The sequence below is a fragment of the Mesoplodon mirus genome (genome assembly GCF_964341445.2).
Source record: "Mesoplodon mirus genome assembly, chromosome: 4".
Classification (NCBI taxonomy): domain Eukaryota; kingdom Metazoa; phylum Chordata; class Mammalia; order Artiodactyla; family Ziphiidae; genus Mesoplodon; species Mesoplodon mirus.
In genome coordinates, this window is record NC_138979.1 from 4,939,378 (window position 1) to 4,964,796 (window position 25,419).

The following is a 25,419-nucleotide window of genomic DNA, read 5'->3' on the forward strand; positions in this document are numbered from 1 at the left end:
CATGTTTTCTTTCCAGTTTCAAAGCTTCTATCCATTGCCTCTATCTTTGGTGTCACTGCCACCAATAAACACAGTATACAGCTTAGAAACCTAATTACTATCTTCAACTAGGAAAAAGTAAATTAACATTATTTCTTTAAAAGTAAGATATAAAGAATGTGGTCCAACTTAATTTTGTCTCATGGTCCCACAGTATGCTGAAATATCATGCCAAAATGTAAAAGTTTAAAAGGGAACATCATCATTTCCTATAAATGCACCAAAAATTTAGCTACTGTACGCTGGTGTGATGACAGCTAGTAGTATGCAGAGGCCACACAACGACATAACATACGTGTGTTCAGCGCACAATTACTCAAGGAAGTTTCGGTTTAATGGGAAACTGAAACACAGACAACATAATGCCTTCATGTACATATGCTACAGCATTGTTCTCTTGCAGTTCAAAAGGACAGTGTAATTCTCTTAAATTTACACAAAACATTATGAAACATGGTAGTTGCTCATGATTAAAATAAAACAGCAATGTCAATTAAGTTAACAGTGTTAAATATATTCACATGATCACCACCGTGGTTCAAAGTGGCCGCGAGTGAAGTTACACTGCGATCTATGCACACATCTGCCACAACGGTGCTTGCCAGTTTGACTTTCTGCAGACCAGGTAATTTTAAGAGACAAAAAATCTTACACTGATTCTTTCATATTACGAAAGGAATTAGATGTTGTAAGTAGTTTCATTCCTCTGGGGGAGGGGGAGGGGAGGACCTCTAAAAAGTCAGTGCAAATTGAAGAGAGGTCACCCTTCTTGAATACTGGAACTTGCTGACCAAGATACGATTCCTATAAGCTGAGGATAAACAAATCTTAAGATATCAAAGAATCTCATGACATTGTCGTCGGCGTTTAGCAGGCATTTGCCACAAAGAGGCATCCCAGCCCTACAGCAGGGCCTTCGGAGAGTGTGGCTGCTGGGGCGGAGGCGGTTGGGGCAGCGCTGATGTGAAAGTATAGTTCGGCACCTGGGACAGGCTGCTCCCTGCGTTCTGGTATATGGTGACGTCGGGGGCGGCGGCGGCGGCAGGAGGAGGACTGTACACTGAAGCCTGGCTGGGATACGTGCCTCCTTGAACGGACGTGCCCATGGTGCTGTGCAGGGGAAAGAACACTCGGTTAGATCAATACTGATTTACCCAGCCGTTTAGAGATGAGCAGGAAAGCTGTTCATGAAACAGTTACTCATTCATGCAACGCATTCAATAAATACTTAGTAAATAGCTATAACATGCCAAACACTGTTATTTGAGGCACTGGGATATCATCAAGAAAGAAGGGGGAGAGGCTTCCCTGGTGGCGCAGTGGTTGAGAGTCCGCCTGCCGATGCAGGGGACACGGGTTCGTGCCACAGTCCGGGAAGATCTCACATGCCGCGGAGTGTGGCCGCTGAGCCCATGCGTCCAGAGCCTGTGCTCCGCAACGGGAGAGGCCACAGCAGTGAGAGGCCCGCGTACTGCAAAAAAAAAAAAAAGTTGTACCATCCACCAGCTGTTCAAGGGTTAAACCCCAGCAGTTCTCTCATATCTCTGCTCCGCACTCTCTCCCCGCCGTGTCACCCACAGGCAATCACGGGCTCATCTCTACATAACCCTTTCTCACCCCTGTCTTATAGTTATAGACACTCATCATCTCTTGCCTAATATACTAGCCGCCCAGCTCCTAATCTCGTCCCTATGAATCCATCAACACTATCACCACCTGAAGCTCTTTACGGGCTTCCCCAGACAAGACCCAAGCTCCTTAACACGGTACCTCAGACCATCCATTATCCTTGTCAGTAAGTCCAAGCATCTCTCTCACTTCTCCCCCCAGGGACTTTATCCCTTTAGTAACACTGCACCACTGGTAATGCCCAACAAGCACCGCGCGTTTTCACTGCTCCCCATTTCACCCATTCCATGGGTACCATGCATTTCACAGCATGTCAGGCAAACAAAAGCATGAGAACCACGTCTTTGTTCATGACAGACAATCATTCTTACTTTTTCCTCCAGTCTTAAGAGCATATTTTTCTTGGAAATCTTCCCTGAACCCTGAGGCTCCTCAAGCACTCTGCATATACCTTTATTTGTAATTTGTGTTATAACAACGTTCTTTGTGTGTGTTTGCCTCCATTACCCCTAAGAACCTTGAGGCTCAAAAACTCCAAATCAACTGGTCAACTAGTATCTGCCAAGGGAGCCAAGAAGACTCAATGGGGAAAGGATGGTCTCCTCAACAAATGGTGTTGGGAGAACTGGATAACCACATGCAGAGGAATGAAAAAAGTCCCCTGTCTTACACCACACACAAAAATGAACTTGAAATGGAATAAAAACTTAAATTTAAGACCTGAAACGTAAAACTCCTAGAAGAAAAGACAGGGGGAAAAGGTTGTTGAGACTGGTCTCGGCTGCGGTTTTCTGAATATACAGCAAAAACACAAGCAACAAAAGCAAAAATCAGTAAGTGGGACTACATCAAACTAAAACGCTTCTGCACAGCAAAGAAAACCATCAACAAAACGAAAAGGCAACCTATGAAATCAGAGAAAATATTTGCAAATCACATTATCTGATAAGAAGTAAATATCCAAAATACATAAAGAACTCATACAATTCAATGACAAAAAACCTAACAATCCATCGCTTAAATAAATCATCACTTTGCTTTCTTGACCTCCCTCTCTGTCTCTGAATTCTTTCTGCCACAAGAACCTACCCTGGGAACCATCCTTGTTGGAACCATCCAGGAGAATTCAAGAGGACCTTCAAGATAGCGGAGGAGTAAGATGTGGAGGTCACCTTCCTCCACACAAATACATCAGAAATACACCTACATGTGAAACAACTCCTACAGAACACCTACTGAATGCTGGTAGAAGACCTCAGACTTCCCAAAAGGCAACCAACTCCCCACATACCTGGGTAGGGCAAAAGAAAAAAGAAAAAACAGAGACAAAAGAATAGGGACAGGACCTGCCCCGCTGGGAGGGAGCTGTGAAGGAAGAAAAGTTTCCACACATTAGGAAGCCCCTTCTCTGGTGGAGATGGGGGGTGGGGAGGGAGGAAGCTCTGGAGCCACAGAGGAGAGCGCAGCCACAGGGGTGCAGAGGGCAAAGCAGAGAGATTCCTGCACAGAGGATCGGTGCCGACCAGCACTCACCAGTCTGAGAGACTTGTCTGCTCGGCCGCCGGGGCGGGCGGGGCTGGGAGCTGAGACTCGGGCTTCGGTCGGAGCGCAGGGAGAGGACTGGGGTTGGCGGTGTGAACACACCCTGAAGGGGGCTAGTGCGCCACGGCTGGCCGGGAGGGAGTCCGGGAAAAAGTCTGGACCTGCCGAAGAGGCAAGAGACTTTTTCTTCCCTCTTTGTTTCCTGGTGCACACGGAGAGGGGATTCAGAGCGCCACTTAAAGGAGCTCCAAAGACAGGCGCAAGCCGTGGCTAACAGCGCGGACCCCAGAGACGGGCGTGGGATGACGGGGCTGCTGCTGCCGCCACCAATAAGCCTGTGTGCGAGCACAGGTCACTATCCACACCTCCCTTCCGGGGACCCTGTGCAGCCCACCACTGCCAGGGTCCTGTGATCCAGGGACAACTTTCCTGGGAGAACACACGGCGCGCCTCAGGCTGGTGCAACGTCATGCTGGCCTCTGCTGCCGCAGGCTCGCCCTGCATCTGCACCCCTCCCTCCTCCCAGCCTGAGTGAGCCAGAGCCCCAGAAGCAGCTGCTCCTTTAACCCCGTCCTGGCTGGGCAGGGAACAGACGCCCTCAGGAGACCTACAGACAGAGGTGGGGCCACATCCAAAGCTGAACCCCGGGAGCTGTGCTAATGAAGAAGAGAAAGGGAAATCTCTCCCAGCAGCCTCAGAAGCAGCAGATTAAACCTCCACGATCAACCTGATGTACCCTGCATCTGTGGAATACCTGAATAGACAACGAATCATCCCAAAATTGAGGCAATGGACTTTGGAAGAAACTGCAGGCGTGGGGTTTGCTGTATGCGACTGACTAGTTTCTGATTTATATGTTTATCTTAGTTTAGTTTTTAGTGCTTCTTATCATTGGTGGATTTGTTTATTGGTTTGGTTGATCTCTTCCTTTTTTTTATTACTTTATTTCTTTAATTTTTTTATTTTAATAACTTTATTGTAATTTTTTTTCCTTCTTTCTTTTTTTTCTCCCTTTTCTTGTGAGCCAGGTGGCTGACAGGCTCTTGGTGCTCCAGCGGGTGTCAAGCCTGAGCCTCTGAGGTGGGAGAGCCAAGTTCAGGACATTGGTCCCCCAGAGACCTCCTGGCCCCACGTAATATCAACCGGTGAGAGCTCTCCCAGAGATCTCCATCTCAACGCTAAGACCCAGATCCACTCAACGACCAGCAAGCTCCAGTGCTGGACACCCCTATGCCAAACAACTAGCAAGACAGGAACACAACCCCACCCATTAGCAGAGAGGATGCCTAAAATCATACTGAGTTCACAGACACCCCAAAACACACCACCGGATGCGGTTCTCCCCACCAGAAAGACAATACCAGCCTCATCCAGCAGAACACAGGCACCAGTCCCCTCCACCAGGAAGCCTACACAAGCCACTGAACCAACCTTACCCACTGGGGGCAGACACCAAAAACAATGGGAACTATGAACCTGCAGCCTGTGAAAAGGAGACCCCAAACACAGTAAGTTAAGCAAAATGGGAAGACAGAGAAACATGCAGCAGATGAAGGAGCAAGGTATAAACCCAACCAGACCAAACAAATGAAGAGGAAGTAGGCAGTCTACCTGAAAAAGAATTCAGAGTAATGATAGTAAAGATGATCCAAAATCTTGGAAATAGAATGGAGAAAATGCAAGAAACATTTAACAAGGACCTAGAAGAACTAAAGAGCAAACAAATAATGATGAACACCACAATAAATGAAAGTAAAAATTCTCTAGAAGGAATCAATAGCAGAAAAACTGAGGCAGAAGAATGGAAAAGTGACCTGGAAGATAAAGTAGTAGAAATAACACTACCACAGAGCAGAATAAAGAAAAAAGACTGAAAAGAATTGAGGACAGTCTCAGAGACCTCTGGGACAACATTACATGCACCAACATTCAAATTATAGGGGTCGAAAAAGAAAGGGACTTAGAAAATATTTGAAAACATTATAGTTGAAAACTTCCGTAATATGGGAGAGTAAATAGTCAATCAAGTCTAGGAAGTGCAGAGAGTCCCATACAGGATAAATCCAAGGAGAAACACACCAAGACACATATTAATGAAACTATCAAAAATTAAATACAAAGAAAAAATATTAAAAGCAGCAAGGGAAAAACAACAACATACAAGGGAATCCCCATAAGGTTAACAGCTGATCTTTCAGCAGAAACTCTGCAAGCCAGAAGGGAGTGGCAGGACATATTTACAGTGATAAAAGGGAAAAACCTACAACTAAGATTACTCTACACAGAAAGGATCTCATTCAGATTCGACAGAGAAATTACAACCTTTCCAGACAAGCAAAAGAAGAGAATTCAGCACCACCAAACCAGCTTTAAAACAAATCTAAAGGAACTTCTCTAGGCAGGAAACACAAGAGAAGTAAAAGACCTACAATAACAAACCCAAAACAATTAAGAAAACGGTAATAGGAAGGAAACATATCGATAATTACCTTAAATGTAAATGGATTACATACTCCAACCAAAAGACATAGACTGGCTGAATGGATCCAAAAACAAGACCCGTATATATGCTGTCTACAACAGACCCACTTCAGATCTAGGGACACATACAGACTGAAAGTGAGGGGATGGAAAAAGATATTCCATGCAAATGGAAATCAAAAGAAAGCTGCAGTAGCAATTCTCATATCAGACAAAATAGATTTTAAAATAAAGACTATTACAAGAGACAAAGAAGGACACTACATAATGATCAAGGGATCAATCCAAGAAGATATAACAATTGTAAATATTTATGCACCCAACATAGGAGCATCTCAATACATAAGGCAAATGCTAACAGCCATAAAAGGGGAAATTGACAGTAACACAATCATAGTAGAGGACTTTAACACCCCACTTTCACCAATGGACAGATCAAACAAAATGAAAATAAATAAGGAAACACAAGCTTTAAATGATACATTAAACAAGATGGACTTAATTGATATTTATAGGACATTCCATCCAATAACTAACAGAATACACTTTCTTCTCAAATGCTCACAGAACATTCTCCAGGATAGATCATAGCTTGGGTCACAAATCAAGCCTTGGTAAATTTAAGAAAAGTGAAATCATATCAAGGATCATTTCCGCCCACAATGCTATGAGACTAGATATCAATTACAGGAAAAAATCTGTAAAAAATACAAACACATGGAGGCTAAACAATACACTACTAAATAACCAAGAAAACACTGAAAAAAATCAAAGAGGAAATCAAAATATACCTAGAAACAAATGATAATGAAAACACGATGGCCCAAAACCTATGGGATGCAGCAAAAGCAGTTCTAAGAGGGATATTTATAGCAATACAATCCTACCTCAAGAAACAAGAAACATCTCAAATAAACAATCTAACCTTACACCTAAAGCAATTAGAAAAGAAGAACGAAAAAAACCCAAAGTTAGCAGAAGGAAAGAAATCACAAAGATCAGATCAGAAAAAAATGTAAAACAAATGAAGAAAACGATAGCAAAGATCAATAAAACTAAAAGCTGGCTTTTGAGAAGATAAACAAAATTGATAAACCATTAGCCAGACTCACCAAGATAAAAGGGAGAAGACCCAAATCAACAGAATTAGAAATGAAAAAGGAGAAGTAACAAGTGGCACTGCAGAAATAGAAAGGATTATGAGAGCTTACTGCAAGCAACTATATGCCAATAAAATGGACAACCTGGAAGAAATAGACAAATTCTTAGAAAAGCACAACCTTCCAAGACTGAGCCAGGAAAAAAGAGAAAATATAAGCAGACCGATTACAAGCACTGAAATTGAAACTGTGATTAAAAATCTTCCAACAAACTAAAGCCCAGGACCATATGGCTTCACAGGCGAATTCTATCAAACATTTAGAGAACAGCTAACAGCTATCCTTCTCAAACTCTTCCAAAACATAGCAGAGGGAGGAACATTCCCAAACTCATTCTACGAGGCCACCATCACCCTGATACCAAAATCAGACAAAGATGTCAAAAATAAAGAAAACGATAGGCCAATATCACTGATGAACATAGATGCAAAAATCCTCAACAAAATACTAGCAAACAGAATCCAGCAGCACATTAAAAGGATCATACACCATGATCAAGTGGGGTTTATCCCAGGAATGCAAGGGTTCTTCAATAAATGCAAATCAATCAATGTGATACACCATATTAACAAACTGAAGGATAGAAACCATATGATCATCTCAATAGATGCAGAAAAAGTTGACAAAATGCAATACCCATTTATGATAAAACTCTCCAGAGAGTAGGCATATAGGGAACGTACCTCAACATAATAAAGGCATATATGACAAACCCACAGTTAACATCGTTCTCAGTGGTGAAACACTGAAACCATTTCCACTAAGATCAGGAACAAGACAAGGTTGCCCACTCTCACCACTATTATTCAACATAGTTTTGGAAGTTTTAGCCACAGCAATCAGAGAAGAAAAAGAAACAAAAGGAATACATACTGGAAAAGAAGAAGTAAAACTTTCACTGTTTTCAGATCAGATGATAGTATACATAGAGAATCCTAAAGATGCTACCAGAAAACTACTAGAGCTAATCAGTGAATTTGGTAGAATAGCAGAATACAAAATTAACGCACAGAAATCTCTTGCAATGCTATACACTAATGATGAAAAATCTGAAAAGGAAATTAAGGAAACACTCCCATTTACCACTGCAACAAAAAGAATAAAATACCTAGGAATAAACCTACCTAAGTAGACAAAAGACTTGTACTCAGAAAACCATAAGACACTGATGAAAGAAATTAAAGATGATACAAACAGATGGAGAGATATAGCATGTTCTTGGATTGGAAGAATCAACATTGTGAAAATGACTATACTACCCAATGCAATCTACAGATTCCATGTAATCCCTATCAAACTACCACTGGCATTTTTCACAGAACTAGAACAAAAATTTCACAATTTGTATGGAAACACAAATGACCCCAAATAGCCAAAGCAATCTTGAGAAAGAAAAATGGAGCTGGAGAATCAGGCTCCCTGACTTCAAACTATACTGCAAAGCTACAGTAATCAAGGCAGTATGGTACTGGCACAAAAACAGAAATATAGATCAATGGAACAGGATAGAAAGCCCAGAGATAAACCCATGCACATATGGTCACCCTATCTTTGATAAAGGAGGCAAAAATATACAATGGAGAAAAGACAGCCTCTTCAATAAGTAGTGCTGGGAAAACTGGACAGGTACATGTAAAAGTATGAAATTGGGACACTCCCTAACACCATACACAAAAATAAACTCAAAATGGATTAAAGACCTAAATATAAGGCCGGAGACTACAAGACTCTTAGAGGAAAACGCAGGCAGGACACTCTGACATAAATCATAACAAGATCCTTTTTGACCCACCTCCTAGAGAAATAGAAATAAAAATAAAAATCAACAAATGGGACCTAATGAAACTTAAAAGCTTCTGCACAGGAAAGGAAACCATAACCAAGACAAAAAGACAACCCTCAGAATGGGAGAAAATATTTGCCAATGAAGCAACTGACAAAGAATTAATCTCTAAAATATACAAGCAGCTCATGCAGCTAAATATCAAAAAAACAAACAACCCAATCCAAAAATGGGCAGAAGACCTAAATAGACATTTCTCCAAAGAAGATATACAGATTGCCAACAAACACATGAAAGGATGCTCAACATCACTAATCATTAGAGAAATGCAAATCAAAACTACAATGAGGTATCACCTCACACCAGTCAGAATGACCATCATCAAAAAATCTATAAACAATAAATGCTGGAGAGGGTGTGGAGAAAAGGGAAACCTCTTGCACTGCTGGTGGGAATGTGAATTGATACAGCCACTATGGAGAACAGTATGGAGGTTCCTTAGAAAACTAAAAATAGAACTACCATACGACCCAGCAATCTCACTCCTGGGAACATACTCTGAGAAAACCATAATTCAAAAACAGTCATGTATCACAATGTTCATTGCAGCACTATTTACAATAGCCAGGACATGGAAGCAACCTAAGTGTCCACTGACGAATGAATAAAGAAGACGTGGGACATATATACAATGGAATATTGCTCAGCCATAAAAAGAAACGAAATTGAGTTATTTGTAGTGAGGTGGATGGACCTAGAGTCTGTCATACAGAGTGAAGTCAGAAAGAGAAAAACAAATACCATATGCTAACACATATATGTGGAACCCTGAAAAAAAAAAAAAAGGTTCTGAAGAACCTAGGGGCAGGACAGGAATAAAGATGCAGACGTAGTGAATAGACTTGAGGACGCAGGGAGGGGAAAGGTAAGCTGGGACAAAGTGAGAGAGTGGCATGGACATATATACACTACCAAATGTAAAATAGATAGCTAATGGGAAGCAGCCACATAGCACAGGGAGATCAGCTCGGTGCTTTGTGACCACCTAGAGGCGTGGGATAGGGAGGGTGGGAGGGAGATACAAGAGGGAGGAGATATGGGGATAGATGCATACGTATAGCGGATTCACTTTGTTATACAGCAGCAACTAACATAACAATGTAAAGCAATTATACTCCAATAAAGAAAAAACCTAACAACCTGATTTAAAAAAGGGCAGAGGACCTGAATAAACATTTTTCCAAAGAAGACATACAAATGGCCAACAGGCACATGAAAAGGCGCTCAACATCACTATCCACCAGAAAAAGAAAATCAAAACCACACAGTATCACCTCACACCTGTTGGACTGGCTATGATCAAAAACACCAGAAGTAAGGACTGCTGGCAAAGATGTAGAGAAAAGAGAACACCTATGCAGTGTTGGTACAGTCAGTATGGAAAACAGTATGGAGGTTCCTCAAAAAATTAAAAATAGAGTTACTATATGATCCAGCAATGCTGCTTCTGGGCATATATATCCAAAGGAACTGAAATCAGGATCTCAAAGAGATATCTGCATTCCTATGTTCATTGCAGCATTACTCACAATAGCCAAGAAACAGGAAAAGTTAAGGGTCCATCAAGGGATAAATGGGTAAAGAAGGTGTGAGGCAGAGATAGAGATACACACACACATGAATAGTATTCAGCCGTGAGAAAGAAGGAAACCTTGCCCCTGAGACAGAGAAGGATAAATACCGTATGATCTCACTTGTACCTACAACGTCAAACTCAGACACAGAAAACGTGTGTTTAACAGATGTAAAATGAAATAACTGACAAGTAAGTACCTAGCTTTGGTCACCTTAGTATAATCGTGGCCACCATCACTCAGGTAGGTCTAGAAAACTGTATCAGTACCACCTTCCCCAGTTATCAGTAATATCACCCTAGGGTGACAGAAGTCTGGAAAAGTGACCACGCTAAAACGAAAATTCTATGTAAAAGAATAAGAAATTGCCTCCTAGATACAAACTGAGGGACATGAAAAAACCTGCCTACCAAAAACGGGGGGAAAAATTCCTCCTTGACCTCGATTTGCAGTTAGAAAGCTTGAGTAAAACATGCTGTACACCTCTATTAAGTACACTTCCACCCCCAGTTCTCACTCCTTCCAATTTTGTGAGCCGACGTTTGTTTTGCCATCAGTTTTCTCATTCAAAAACACACACATGCACACTTACACACACAACTGTTCCCAATATATCTTTTTAAAAATTGCCTCAAAGCCTGTGTGAAGCCTTTTCAAGGAATTGAAACATATATCTCACTGGCCTAACACAGCCCTTGAAATTACCATGAAAACATTTACTTATCAAATATTCACTGAGTTCCTACCAGGTGTAAAACTCTGTGCTGCATAGTGTGGCTCTAAAGGTGAAAGATGCCGCTCCAGCTCTCAAGATATGAGAGTTTAGTGGAGATAAAGAGACAACACGGTGACACGACGTGCTGGGGGCCTGAGACAGCGTCAGAGGAGGAACAGTGCCGGCGAGGTGGGAGGGCAAGACAAGCTTCTACCAAAGACGAAGCTAAGCGAAGACCTGAAGAAGAGCAGCGATTAGCCCAGTGAAGAGGGCTAAACGTTTCAAGGAAACGCTCTGCAAAAAGCACCTACTGAAACGTACTTGTGTTTCTGGAGAGGTGACATTTACAGCTACAGCACGTCGGTAGCCAGGCCCTAGAACACAGCGCGGGGCCTGCACAGGGGTCTCGCAGCCAAATGGCAGAAGAGGACAGAGCAGCCCCCAGCAACCAGCCACAAGGTGCTCTGGCTCTACAGCACGTCATGCTTTAAGAACCTCCCAACAGAGGATCTCACTTACAAGGATAATTCCTCAAGGCTCTGAATTAAGAATGGATCCCAAGTAATCTTCAGTAATGAGACATCCAGTGCAGTATGTGACATGGTAACAGAGGACTAGCTGGGACAGAGGCGGCACTTCTGGCTAATACTAAAGTATCTGAGAGGTTCCTGTATATACTACTCGAGTACACTGGCTAACTTCTCAGCAATACCAACCTCTACTCACTTTATCTAATTTTAAAGCAGCATGTTACTTTCCTAATAGTTGCTCCCTATCTATTTCTATGTAAGGGTATTCGCTTTTTTTTTTTTTTTTTTTGCGGTATGCAGGCCTCTCACTGCTGTGGCCTCTCCCGTTGCGGAGCACAGGCTCCAGACGCGCAGGCTCAGCGGCCATGGCTCACGGGCCCAGCTGCTCCGCAGCATGTGGGATCTTCCCAGACCGGGGCACGAACCCGTGTCCCCAGCATCGGCAGGCGGACTCTCAACCACTGCGCCACCAGGGAAGCCTGGGTATTCGCTTTTTACCAAACTGAGACTAAAAAAAAAAAAAAGAAAAGAAAAGAAAAAGAAGTTCTTGGACAAACAGAGTTAGACCTAACTTTTTTCCTAAGCTATATAACCCAGTAGGGAGCACTGTTTTCTTGTTGCTGCTGTTTTGATGCCTGTAACAGGCTTCCGCATCACCATTCGTCTTAAGGTCACTTCAGAATACGAGAAGTGACCACAAAATCATGTTTGACAATCCCCAAGCATTCCTAGAGTGTGACTCTTTGGAGGATGAACAGTACAATAGTAAGGGCAATATAGGAGCATTCTGGGCAATTCCAACATTGATGGAAAGGTCCCTAGAAACTGTACCTGTGCCACCAAGAAACTTCTGTTGTGAGTCAGAACATCATGACCTCTGGAGTTACACACTACTGAATTCTTAAGCCTACCTATTCGATTCAAAGTGATGACTTCAGCTTAGATGCCCACTGAAGTAGAAAAGGCATTTATAAATTATGAATAATATAATGTATAAATATAATCATTTACATGATAGGGTCATTCTAAGTAAATGACCAGAACAATGGGCCTGTGATTTCATATTCAGCTACTTGCCCCATGAACCACAGGGGCGTACAGCTTCTTGTACTGTCTCTTTTCATGTGGTTTATCATGCTGTGAGATACACTAAATTCCCACACGGGGTAAAAAGAAGGGAATATTTGTCTTTAAGAGACAGCCCAGAACTATAAATTCTAAAATAATAACCACAGGAACATTCAGCTTTTATGTGACATTTGTGTAAAGCATTAAATTATAGTTATCAAAATAAATTAAAGTTACATTGAAGTTCTTAACAAATATTATCACAGACTCAGATAAAAACAAAAGAAATCATGATAGGAAGGAATATAAAAAACACAAAGCTAAAACCAGAATGCAGCAGTTCAAGGACTCAGCAGGACAGAGGGCTGGCACGCTGGCTAGGACTGCAGCCCTGCAGGGGGTCCTACAGAACCCACCTGCCACCACAGACGGGGCTGACCGTCTGGCATCAGTGATGACACCTACCCTGGATTTTTTTTTTTTTTTTGTGGTACGCGGGCCTCTCACTGTTGTGGCCTCTCCCGTTGCGGAGCACAGGCTCCGGATGCGCAGGCCCAGCGGCCATGGCTCACGGGCCCAGCCGCTCCGCGGCATGTGGGATCCTCCCGGACTGGGGCACGAACCCGCGTCCCCTGCATCGGCAGGCGGACTCTCAACCACTGCGCCACCAGGGAAGCCCTATCCTGAATTTTTCTTATCCATTTTTTATGATTACAGACAACCAAGGGCACCTGAGAGTTCTAACAGCGCTAAACACAAACAAGAGCCAATGATCACATTACTTGGGGTAGGAAGCCTGAGCCTGCTGACTGGGAAGGGCGGGGCTGGCAGGCAGCACGGCTCCTTGGCTCAGAGAAGACAGCTGCTCGGGGGGAAGGCTGTAGCTCGGGGGCTGGCTCAGCTGTGCGCTCCCTGTGACCAGGTAAGCACCGCTTTGAGGAGGGCCCGGGTACACCTAGGACAGTCAGAGACAAAACACATTAGGGCCCCTCAGATTTCAACAGGCATGCGTTCACTGACAAAAGCACAACAATTACATCTCTGAAATGGTTTTCGGAGTTCCTTCTGGTGACAGACATTTTATTTTATTTTTTTATGTAGATTTTATTTATTTATTTATTTATTTTTAATTGGGGTACAGTTGCTTTACGACAGGCGTTTTAAAAAGTGCTTTTCAGTGAAGTGGGCTTCTGATGATTTTTGTTTTTAGGGAAACATTAGCTAAACTCATGTCTGTCTCCATACAGAAGCAGTAAAGAAACTTACCTTGAAATTTTATACTAAATATAATCCCTCTTACTACGTTGATACTGTATCTCCCTAAAAGGAACCCTCAAATGCTGAAGAAGTGTCTTTGAATTCACTGCATTACAGCAACAGTCTGCATTTGTTTCTAGGCATCTACACAGAGATATATCTCCAAAGTTACAGCTTACTGAACATAGAGCAAGCTATCCTCCTAAAGCAAGGTCAGCATACTTCTTTGTCCAGGGTCCAGACAGTAAATGGGGCGGGCTTTGTGGGCCATGTGCGCTCTGTTGAAACTACTGGGCTCTGCCCATAGAGAAAGCAGCCAGCAACGATGGAGAAACAAATGAGAACGGCTGTGTTCCAGTAAAAATTTATTTTAAAAAAGAGGTGGGAGGCTGGACTTTGCCCTTGGGCCACTGTTTGCGTACCCCTGCACCTAAAAACTATACTTGTTGTAAGCTAAAGAGATTAGTCTTAAGTGTCCCCCGAATCTTAAACACACACAATATTCTAATTTTCTGTAGTATATCCGTTAGATCCTTCCGTTTCACATGTTTGAAAACAGAACTCCACTGTCCAGAGAGTGAGACTTGTAGCAGCTGTTAGCACAGTAACACACTCATCAGGAAACAAAACAACAATCATCTGAAGGCTGTGTTAAGCCACATGAGACTCACTACACACAGAGTCCAAAAGGTCTTCATTATGGACGCGGCTAGTCCAGTCCTCACAAATACAATTGTTTGTACTTTGCAAACTGAACGTGAAGGGTTTCTCTTCGCCTGCTGGCTCACACTGTCATCGAGACTCATGGGTAGGTGTCATCCAGCCCCACGTTTCTCAGGCCTGGCTGCTCTTCTCCAGGGTGCTGGCCCCTCACTCCAGAAGTGGACTGCGTCCAAAAAAAATTCATCTGCACAAAGTTTATGCTACCCTACGTGGATAAAATGCTGTGTCTGGCTAACTACTCCCTATACCCTGAACTTAGTGAGTTTGTGGGAAATGGGCTCTTGAAATAGTTGCTGGGCATGACGAGAGGAAAAAGGGCTCTCTGTTGCATTATACACGTTCTCATGTAAAGGAATGGAAAAAATCCAGATTAAAGAAAGTCACTATAAAACTGAAAATGGTAGATACTCAAAAGAATTTAGTAATAATTAGGAATTTTACTCAGACAGACAAAAATTGTAGTTCTTAACCAGATAATTAGATATGAAGCTTTAAAAATATACAGATGTTTGGGCCTCATGCCTGGATTCAATAGGTCTGGGTAGAGTCAAAGTATCTGTTTTTTTTTTTTTTTTAAAGCTTGACAGTGATTGATGTGCACCTCTGCAGAAAAATACTATTTTAGAACAAGAACTATTAGCTAGCATACTACACATTGTATTTGTCAAGTGAAAAAAATCTTTTTAACTTTATTTTTACTCCAAACATCACTTTTAGAAAGTTTCATGTTTTACAAAAACACAGCTATTCCAAATAATCTCAAATATATTTGAGAATTTAAAATGAAATACTTGCATTTTCAAAAGCTTACCTGAGAACCAGAAACACCAGATGACTGAATATAATACTGCTGATTCTGTAATTTTGCATACATGGAATACATTGGATCTTCATTCATTAACTTGGTATACAAGGACAGGGCCTCCATCACTTTAACATTGAGTTCTGAGAGTTCTGAATGTTTCCTGAAATATTATACAATAATGTGACACATAACTGCTATTTAAATGATATAATGTTCTAAATAACAAGATGCATCAAAATAGCAAAAATGGCAAAGAGTGGTATAAGTAGACATTATTAAAAATTTAACCTTGTAACGAAAAAAAAAACCCTATAGTTTAGCTCCAAGGCAACCAAAACTGTTTCAGATTTAGGTGCTGTGCTGGAAGGACTCTAGCTTATTGTACTTGACTTTACCTCAAAATATCCAGGTTTCCCTCATTAATAACAGATGGGTCATGTGTGGGCCCTGATGATGCCACTTACAGCAAGTATGATTATAATAGTTAACCCTTATTTTTTTTTTTTTTTTTTTTTTTTTTTTGCGGTATGCGGGCCTCTCACTGTTGTGGCCTCCCCCGTTGCGGAGCACAGGCTCCGGATGCACAGGCCCAGCGGCCATGGCTCACGGGCCCAGCCGCTCCGCGGCATATGGGATCCTCCCAGACCGGGGCACGAACCCGTGTCCCCTGCATCGGCAGGCGGACTCTCAACCACTGCGCCACCAGGGAGGCCCAACCCTTATTTTTAAAACAGACTAACATAGTGAAAGTCAAATAAATCCTCACTTAAAAGCGGGAGTGGGGGCAGATGGGTCTAATTTTAATTCCCACATGAAGTAGAAAACAAGTGAATGAGAACTGGCATATCTTTAAAATGAAAATAAAATAAAATACAAGGCAGCTCTATTCCAATATGCAGTTTAGAGAGATCTGTGGGGAAGAAGGTACACAATACAGATGGAGCGCATGTTCTTTTACCTGTCAATATCTTCCAGCTTCTCATCAATGAGAGGTCCCATCTGGTGACACATGGCTAAGATGACCAGATTTAAAGAAATATAAGAAAATGCAGCAAAAGAAAGCAACTCTCTGATGGATATTCATGTAGTTTAAGGAATACAAGATCTAATTTGGAATAATAAAAATTCTATTAATTAATCTTAGCCCACAGAATCCAAGACTGACTTTCCTAGCTATTTATAAAATCAATACTTTAGATTGATTGTATTGATCTCAGAAATTTTTAATACCAATTTTCATTTTACAACATTTTAAACGTTGAATAAAATATTTAATTTGGGTAGAAAAGTATAAGAATTTGAGTTCTACCAAAGGTTTAATTAAACTGCATATAAACGTGAGACCGGTCACAGAAGAGTCAGAAATGTTAACATTGTTTATATCATTTTCAATTTTATTTAAATATAAAACCACTCTGTAACAGAACACTATATTTAATCCTAATTATTCTTTATTTGCAAGGGAAATGGAAAACAAAGTTTACCTTCAAGATGAAGTAACTCTGGAAGATCTGGTTGATCATCACTGGGATCTGTACTTTGCAACATCTGTAGCAATTGGTCCATTTTATCCTACAGGAATTAAACAGTTACTATAAAAAGTAACAAACCGTTATGCAACAATACCTTCTCACTTCATTAGTTAGATAGTGGCTAATCCTGTAATGCACAGATATGAAGACTTCAATTTCGCTTCTATGAATTTACTGTCCGTGTATTCTCTTTACTATCATGTGAAGTCAGAGCCCTTTTGAAACGGCTACCAGAAATTCTCCTAGATGAGAAGAAATAGAGCAACATTTAAACTTACAGCATGTGAATTCTTTAATCTCTTAAGTCATGCGAGTGGACTTCTGGGTCACTTTGTTTAGGGGCAGCTGTAGTCTTGCCATGCTGACAGGTGTAACCTCTCTCTCAAGCTGGCAGTACTTGTGACTAACAGCTCCGTTACTACTTCTCTACCAGGGAGAATACAGCAGCTGTTTCAGTTAAGGCACAGCTCAGCTCTGGTACAGCTGTTCTTCTAAGTAGCACCAGAAGGATTTAGTCTACATTCTCTTTCCACCAATGCTTCACTTTGTCATCAAAAAAAGGAGGAAGATTTGTGGCTTCTCTATTCTCCTATGTGAAAGGCTGGAAGGCATCTCAAAGCAATGACTCAGATCTATTTCAGAATCTTTTGCTGTAAGACCAACAGAACTAATGAAGGCATCATTACATAAATACATTTATACATTATATTAGTAGAGATGTATCTATACCTAAGTTTTAAAAAACCAAAATATAGATCTCATGTACCAAAGAATATTACTGTAATAATTACAAACTTTTCTCCATTCATGGTTTTTACATGGTTATGCTACTAAGTATAGTTACTTAGGTAAATAATTTAAAGACTACCAATTCTAAGCAAAGTAGTTATTTATACCAAAACAAAACTCTATACTCTGTACAGAAGGATAACCATTTGAGAGATGAATTAATCACTAGAGAGTGAAAACGACACATGTATATTAAAACACTCTTCTGAAGTCAAAAGAATTCCATATTTAGAAATGGATATTATTTTTCAACGTAAAAGATTCACAATTTTCATTTTAAGTAGTCTAAAAAAGAAGGCACATGTCAGAAAAGTTTGCCTACAGCCAAAAAAAGAAGGGGAGGGGAGTAAAATGAGAGTGAGAGTCAACTAACACATGGATAACTTCTCTTCTCTTTGTTTACAGAATTCTACAACCTATTTGAAATCATCTACTATCAGAGAAATGAGGTTTCTAGATAGACCGCTAGCATGCATTTTCCGATGGAATGCTACAGCCAAACCTAACTTTCCCTGACTCCAGTACATTCTCTGGGGGCTCTCAGCACAGCTTCTACAACCTGTTTTGCTAAAAAAGCGCTCTTCAAACTTTCTGCTTCTGGATCCCCTAAAAAAAGGCTAAAAACCTACAAATCCCCTCACATAGTTTAAAGATGACATCTCATTTTTCATCATTAGTTTAAAATGTTACAAAGAATTTAATTTCCAGAGCATTTAAAAATAAAAGTCACACACGACCTAGAGGGGTGGGATGGGGAGGGTGGGAGGGAGGCTCAAGAGGGAGGAGATATGGGAATATATGTATATGTATAGCTGATTCGCTTTGTTGTACAGCAGAAACTAACATAACACTGTAAAGCAATTATAATCTGATAAAGATGTAAAAAAAAGTCACACATTCTTTTGAATATACCCAAAAAGTCTCATTATAATAGTGTTTGTAATAGCAAAAACAACACAAAGAACTGAAAACAACCTAACCGTCCAACAACAGAATAATGAAGTCATGATAACTCCATTCTATGGAATATTAAGCAGGAATTAAAATAATGAGGTACAACTGTTAAGTACTGACATGGTAAGAATGGGACTAGGGAGGAACTTTCCAGGAGAATCTTTGCTTCGTCTGTATTGTTTGAAGTTGTATAACAACAAAACACATGCATTAATCAAGTACTGATTTTTTTAAATAAGAGAAGAAAACCATTGCAACTTCAGTAGTGAAAGCATGATGCTCTCAGGCAGGAAATCACTCACTTCATCAATGTAGGCTTGTTCCGGCTCTGGTTCTATCGTTTCTACCTGAACATCGTCACTAAATTGTACCGTCTTCTTCTCCGTTTTAACTGTAAAACATGTAACATTTATCGTTTCCTTATAAATTTAAAATTTTAGTTAAAAGCACTTTAAGGAGAGAACTTGGATTTTTCTTGTATTCCCTTCAATCTGAGAAACTCAGTTTAAGGGAAAATTCGGTTGCAGATTTAGGCAACCGTGACAGAACATGACATTATGAAATTCTGTGAAGACTTCTTAATTTTTTCTTCTAAAGATTTTATGTTTTCCATAACAGATACTTCACTAAAAATAAGAACTATATTTCTGGAACAAAGATTAATCACCTATTACATATGAGAGTTTAGTAAACTGCTTAACAGAAAGCAAAGTTTTACAATGGCATAAATGAATTCTGCTATTGAAAATAAATCCTCTTTTCAAATTACCAGTCCTTTCAAAGAAAAATCTCCACTTTTCCACAGGCCACGCTCTTTCAATGTAATGAATTGGGAAGTTAGCTATATATTCCCCTCACGCCACTCAGTCTTTTTTTTTTTTTAACTAAGGGAATGACATCCAGGCCAGTGGAGAGCTTTACAAGTGGCCTTGGCAGGGATCTGAATTTTCCACTAAATCAGTCTGTATTTTTTAGTTACATTATTCTTGCAATTGAAAAGGTGGTTATTAAGCGATCTGCAAACCAGAAGCACGTACTTCTCCTGCTCAACAAAGCAATCTTTAAAAAGATTCAATGTAACATTAACCAGCAGATATAAGGTTATGATTAACATAGTAATTAATCTTATCCAAAGTAATACTGAGAAACACATCCAGCTTTAAAGGAATGAACTTCCTTTTTGGATTTCTTCATCCTGATATCAATGTAGTCAATCAGTATTCATAAAAATTAAGAATCAGGGGGATGGGAAAGGGGCAGAATTAAGGAAGGGAAATAATATTAATTAAACTATTAAATATGCTTAATGGAATATTGCATTTCCCCCAATGAATCTCCAATACAATCCTATGAGATATGCCCATCTTGTAAATGAGGTTAGCAGTGGCTTAGAAAGATTAAAAACGCTTGCGTAGGAGAAAGCTAATAAATGGCAAAGCCTGGATTTGAATGCCAATCATTCTAGCTCTATTAGCCCACACTACTGGAATCTGGCCTGTGATTTTACTCTGAGAACAAGAAGTCATATCACTTATGTATTCTATGCTACAGAATATAAATGGAAAATAGTTTAATTTCCAATATAAGGAATATATTCATCCCACACAAGTCACCATAAAGTAAAATTCTACATACAAAACCAGTTTCAGCTGATTTCACTTTCCCATGGAAGAAAAAGAGCCATATGCTATACATATTTTTGCTTTTTATATCTTGAGCTATTAACAAGTAGAAAGCTGGGACAGCACTGCACTGGCTGCTACCCATAAGAAAACACATGGTAGACTTCACATCCTAACAGCTGACCATGCACAAGTTTGCATGGACTAATACTATTACTTTGTATGTATGTGTATGTCTGTGTGTATATTATGTGTATGTGTGTATAAGTAATATTTTGCACACACACACAGATGTGTTTATGCATATACATATATAAAGTACAGTGCTTGCACGAAATCATACTGCCTCTCCAAAACGAAAACAAGCTAAGTAGGTCAGGCACTTCTAATTGACACATTCAGTGAAATGAGCTTCTGTTTCCTCATAAAGAACGATGCTACAAGGATCTTGCTAACACTCATTTTCCAAGCTTGAGAACTGTAACTGCACTGTATAAGCTCTGATGCTCTGGTTTCTCTTTTACATGGTCCAGAGTGAAACACATGAAAATAACTAGAATATTCATTTTAAGGCTACATTTCTATGTAATGGGAAAAAAAAGATGAGATGGCTACTTTATCTACCTGAGATCTTGGATCTCCTCTTGAATGGAAGTCCAAGACAATTCCATCCTTTCCAACAGCTATTTCAAGATTAAAAAAAAAAAAAAAAAAAAACCCAAACCCCCAAATCAAGCAAAATCCGCCCCCACCAATCAGCCCAGATTAAAAAGTTAGCACGTTATGCACTGCCATCTAAACAAGGTTCCACAGGACGTTTTCTGAGTTTACCAAAGAGAACTTTATTAAAGGAATGGGTATCACAATCTGTCTCTATAAAAGTGACACAAGACATCCCAACAATAATTAGGAGAGGGCATTACTTTACCAAAGATCTGTAACATCTAGTCTGTTATTAAAGCCCTCTCTTGAAAGAGAAGCATTTTTATGTTTTCAAAGAAAAGTGTATCTTTACTGTTAATACACAGGCACTTACTCTTCATTTATTGTATAAACATTTATATAGTCTGTATTCTGGATAAGATTCAGTACCAAGAACTGTTGGAAATAAAAAGACAACTGAGACAAAGATCTTTTCTTAAAATTCCTGTAAACTAAAAATGACCAAAGCAGATCGTGATTTATAACTTTCTTTGATCTCTTCTACCTGGCATTATAGAAAGATGAAATATTTTGCCAAGATAACTGTAGCTTACCAACTTACATACAAAAAAACTCTTAAAATTCTAACCATTTCAGTCGCTACAGAAATCTTTCTAGATTAGAACATATTTCTGTTTCCTTAAAAAGAGGAAGGTTGTGACTTAATCTTGATGCCACAAACTCATCATTATGAAGATTCATTACAGTATTGCCTAGAAATACAGTGAACTGCCTACCAACATTTCGATAGACTACTGGCAGTTACATGTCCTGCAATGATTATGCCTGCCAGTAATATCACTTTTCCTCCTTCACCCCACTTTCTAGTCTGTTTCTCCTAGTCAGCAAAGGTTTGAAACTCAAAAAATTATTGACATGATTCATTATGGCTCCTTCTGAATATCTGACATGGTGGCTTAGGAAAGCCATTAAGTTGCTAAGAGGCCACTGCTTCCAAATTTGGGGCTGGACACTAGTGAAATGAGCTAACCTTTAAATAGGAAGAACTCTCTATAAGGTTACACTGCATTTGTCACCCTTTGATCAACTGATGATACCAAAAATACATAATGCATAAATTCTATAACACTTCTTAATCTGCATTTTTACAATGACATATATATACATACATACATACATATATATATATATGTGTATATATATATGTATATATATGTTTTTTTTTCCTTAAAGAAAAGTCCATAGTCTGTCTTAAGATAATCTTGGTAGACAGATGATTTCAATTCTTAGATGATTAGATGACTCCTCATAAATAATCTGACTGGGGAGCTGCATTTTTAATAAACACCTTGGAGGCACTAACTTTTGAGTCTCTGCTCCAGAAAGCTGAATTTTAGAGAGAATTGTGGATTATCATACATTGGCAGGCTGGAAAATACTTACTCATTTCTGGTTCAGCAGTGAGATCCGCAGTCACAAAATTAGAGGGGAATAACCCCATGCCTTGATGGGTTTCACCCTTCCACCAGTTGGGGTCACTAAGAGAAAAAAGAAAGAATGCTTTACTATAACAAAGAATTTTTATTTCTATGTATCTTTACCTTTTATAGTGTTTAACCTATATTATTACCAGATCTGAAGCTCACAACAGTCCAATGGAGGAAGTGAATGTATCATTATTACAAATTAGAGATGAGGCCTCAGAGAAGATAAGACACTATTTTTTTTTTTTTTTTTTTTTTTTTTTTGCTGTACGCGGGCCTCTCACTGCTGTGGCCTCTCCCGCTGCGGAGCACAGGCTCCGGACACACAGGCTCCGCGGCCATGGCTCGCGGGCCCAGCCGCTCCGCGGCATGTGGGATCTTCCGGGATCGGGGCACGAACCCGTGTCCCCTGCATCGGCAGGCGGACTCTCAACCACTGCGCCACCAGGGAAGCCCAGATAAGACACTATTAAACACACAGTTCTTTCTCATATTCTGGAAGGCTGGCGAACGCTTCGAGGATCTAGTACAAGGCTCTGAACTCTCTCCCTCAACCAGAGGTCCCCACACTTGAAAACTGTCAACTTCGAATGGTTCATAGGCTCCCACGTGAGAATCCTTTATAATAAGATAGATGGTAGGCTCTGAATCCAGACCTCCATTCCTAATCCGTGATCTTTCTAGCACACATTAGGAAACTTTCCCCCCCACAAGAGAACACACATGACAGTAACAAGATTTACAGCACAAAATGTTCACAAGGAACACACTCCCGGGTGCGCACCCATGCTAACCACTGGATCCCCAGCACCTAGGATAAGGAAAGCTAGCAAGTGCTCAATAAATACTTTTTGAATGAATGAATGATCAAGGTTTTGTGCAACTTCCAGCTAACCGGCTCAAACTTTACTTCATTTTCTTCCATTCAAGAAAACATATTAGTATGTAAGGGTGATACTATAAGAATAATCTTAAATGTATTTGAATTGATCTTTAAAAACGACATGCAGGGACTTCCCTGGTGGCACAGTGGATAAGACTCCATGCTCCCAATGCAGGGGGCCCAGGTTCAATCCCTGGTCAGGGAACTAGATTCCACACGCATGCCACAACCAAGAGTTCACACACCGCAACTATGGAACCCATGTGCTGCAACTAAGAAGGCCTGGAGCCACAGCTAAGGAGCCCGGGTGCTGCAACTAAGGAGCCAGTGAGCCACATTGAGGAGCCCACCTGCTGCAACTAAGACCCGGTGCGACCAAATAAATAAATCCATAAATATTAAAACGAAACAAACAAAAAAACCTAGTGCATTTATCTGACCTCAAAAATAAAGATTTAAGCTTCCCTGGTGGCGCAGCGGTTAAGAATCCACCTGCCAAGGGAGGGGAGACAGGTTCGAGCCCTGGTCTGGGAAGATCCCACATGCTGCAGAGCAACTAAGCCCGTGCGCCACAAGTACTGAGCCCCCGTGCCACAATTACTGAAGCCTGCGCACCTAGAGCCCGTGCTCCACAACAAGAGAAGCCACCGCAATGAGAAGCCCGCGTACTGCAACAAAGAGCAGTCCCTGCTCGCCACAACTAGAGAAAGCCCGCATGCAGCAACAAAGACCCAATGCAGCCAAAAATAAATAAATTAAATAAATTAAAATTTATTTAAAAAAAAAACTGCCAGGTCAGCTCTCCCTTTAAAAAAAATAAAGATTTAAAAAAAAAACACTTGCAAATTTTAGCACTTCATTATGAGTAATAATCATCAGTAACAACTAATTTTCAAGTAAACATAAAGCTGTAGTAAAAAAACAGATGCACTGTATCACCTCCCCTATGATATAATGTATATAACACCATGTAAAATGAATTTGTTCCACACTGATATACTATTCTGTGCAAATAAATTAATTCAATATATTATGTATTTCTTATAAATTCCATATATATACATATATATATATATATTTGGTGTATTTTCTAAAACCTTAACCTTTTTTTTTTTTTTTTACTAATTTAACAATCTATAAGATGGAACCAAAAATGAATAGAGTAAACTAGGCCTCCAAGACATATAAAACCCATTTAAATGATAGATGAGGAAAAATTAAGCTACAAAATACGAATCCAGACAGTATGACACAAGCAAAGCAACGGACTGTCCTACAGAAAAACTACCTGCGTCAGTATTTGATTTTATTACGTTTGATAAGGCATTCAGCAAGAATAATATGAAACACAGAATATGTTATATATTTTCAAATGAATGTTCAACTTAATAGTAACCATCACCTGTCATCAAGAACTGTAATAATTTCTCCAGCTTTAAAAGTAAGTTCGTTATCTTCAGCAGCTTCAAAGTCGTATATAGCGCGAACTTTCCGGCCTTCGTGTTGGTGGTTAGTTAAGAGATTAGATGTGCTTGGATACAAACTGGAAAGGGTGGTTGACTGCTGCCTTTGTTCCTTCAGCGACAACTCAATGGCTGGAAAATAATGGGTTTAAAAAGACCCAAAATGTTAATATACCCAGCAATCCTAAGAGGTACAAAAAGATATGTGAAGGTAAAAAGTATTCTTCTTCTATCCTGATATAATATATTGAACAAAAATAATGTCATCAACTTTATTCATTCATTCACACTGAGAGCTTAAAAAATAAATAAACTAAAAAAAAAAAAAAAAACAACTGAACAGCATGATGACTATTTTTACTGAACAGGTACAATTTTAAATATTCTGGGTAATAAAAAGATATAAACTCAAATCAATTTTGTTTAATTTAGCTGCAGATATTTTATATTTTCTTTCATCTTTTCAATGTATTTCTATAGCTTAAGTTTACCAAATAATAATCAAAATCACTTGGGAAGTCCAAAGTCCCAAGCTTGAGTCCTTCACTGGGGGCTTACTAAATAGGAGTCTCAAAGGTAGTATCTGAGAACCTACATTTTATTGTTCCAAAGGTCATTCTTAGGTAATCAGTCTAAGAACTGGAATTTGGAAATAACTACAGT

The 25,419-nt window shown here is 40.0% G+C and overlaps 1 protein-coding gene across 1 annotated transcript in view; it reads right to left on the reverse strand.

Moving 5' to 3' along the window:
• Window positions 1-356: 356 nt before the first annotated feature.
• STAM (signal transducing adaptor molecule) overlaps window positions 357-25,419 on the reverse strand; it is a 66,019-nt gene continuing 40,956 nt past the window's right edge. Inside the window, exons 7-14 of the mRNA XM_082617058.1 lie at window positions 24,696-24,888; window positions 22,370-22,464; window positions 18,944-19,032; window positions 16,851-16,938; window positions 16,325-16,379; window positions 15,373-15,526; window positions 13,364-13,536; window positions 357-1,149 (exon numbers count right to left, since the gene is read on the reverse strand). Coding sequence (XP_082473184.1) covers window positions 942-1,149; window positions 13,364-13,536; window positions 15,373-15,526; window positions 16,325-16,379; window positions 16,851-16,938; window positions 18,944-19,032; window positions 22,370-22,464; window positions 24,696-24,888 — 1,055 coding nt within the window. The 3' untranslated portion in view covers window positions 357-941. The remainder of the gene's footprint in view (window positions 1,150-13,363; window positions 13,537-15,372; window positions 15,527-16,324; window positions 16,380-16,850; window positions 16,939-18,943; window positions 19,033-22,369; window positions 22,465-24,695; window positions 24,889-25,419) is intronic.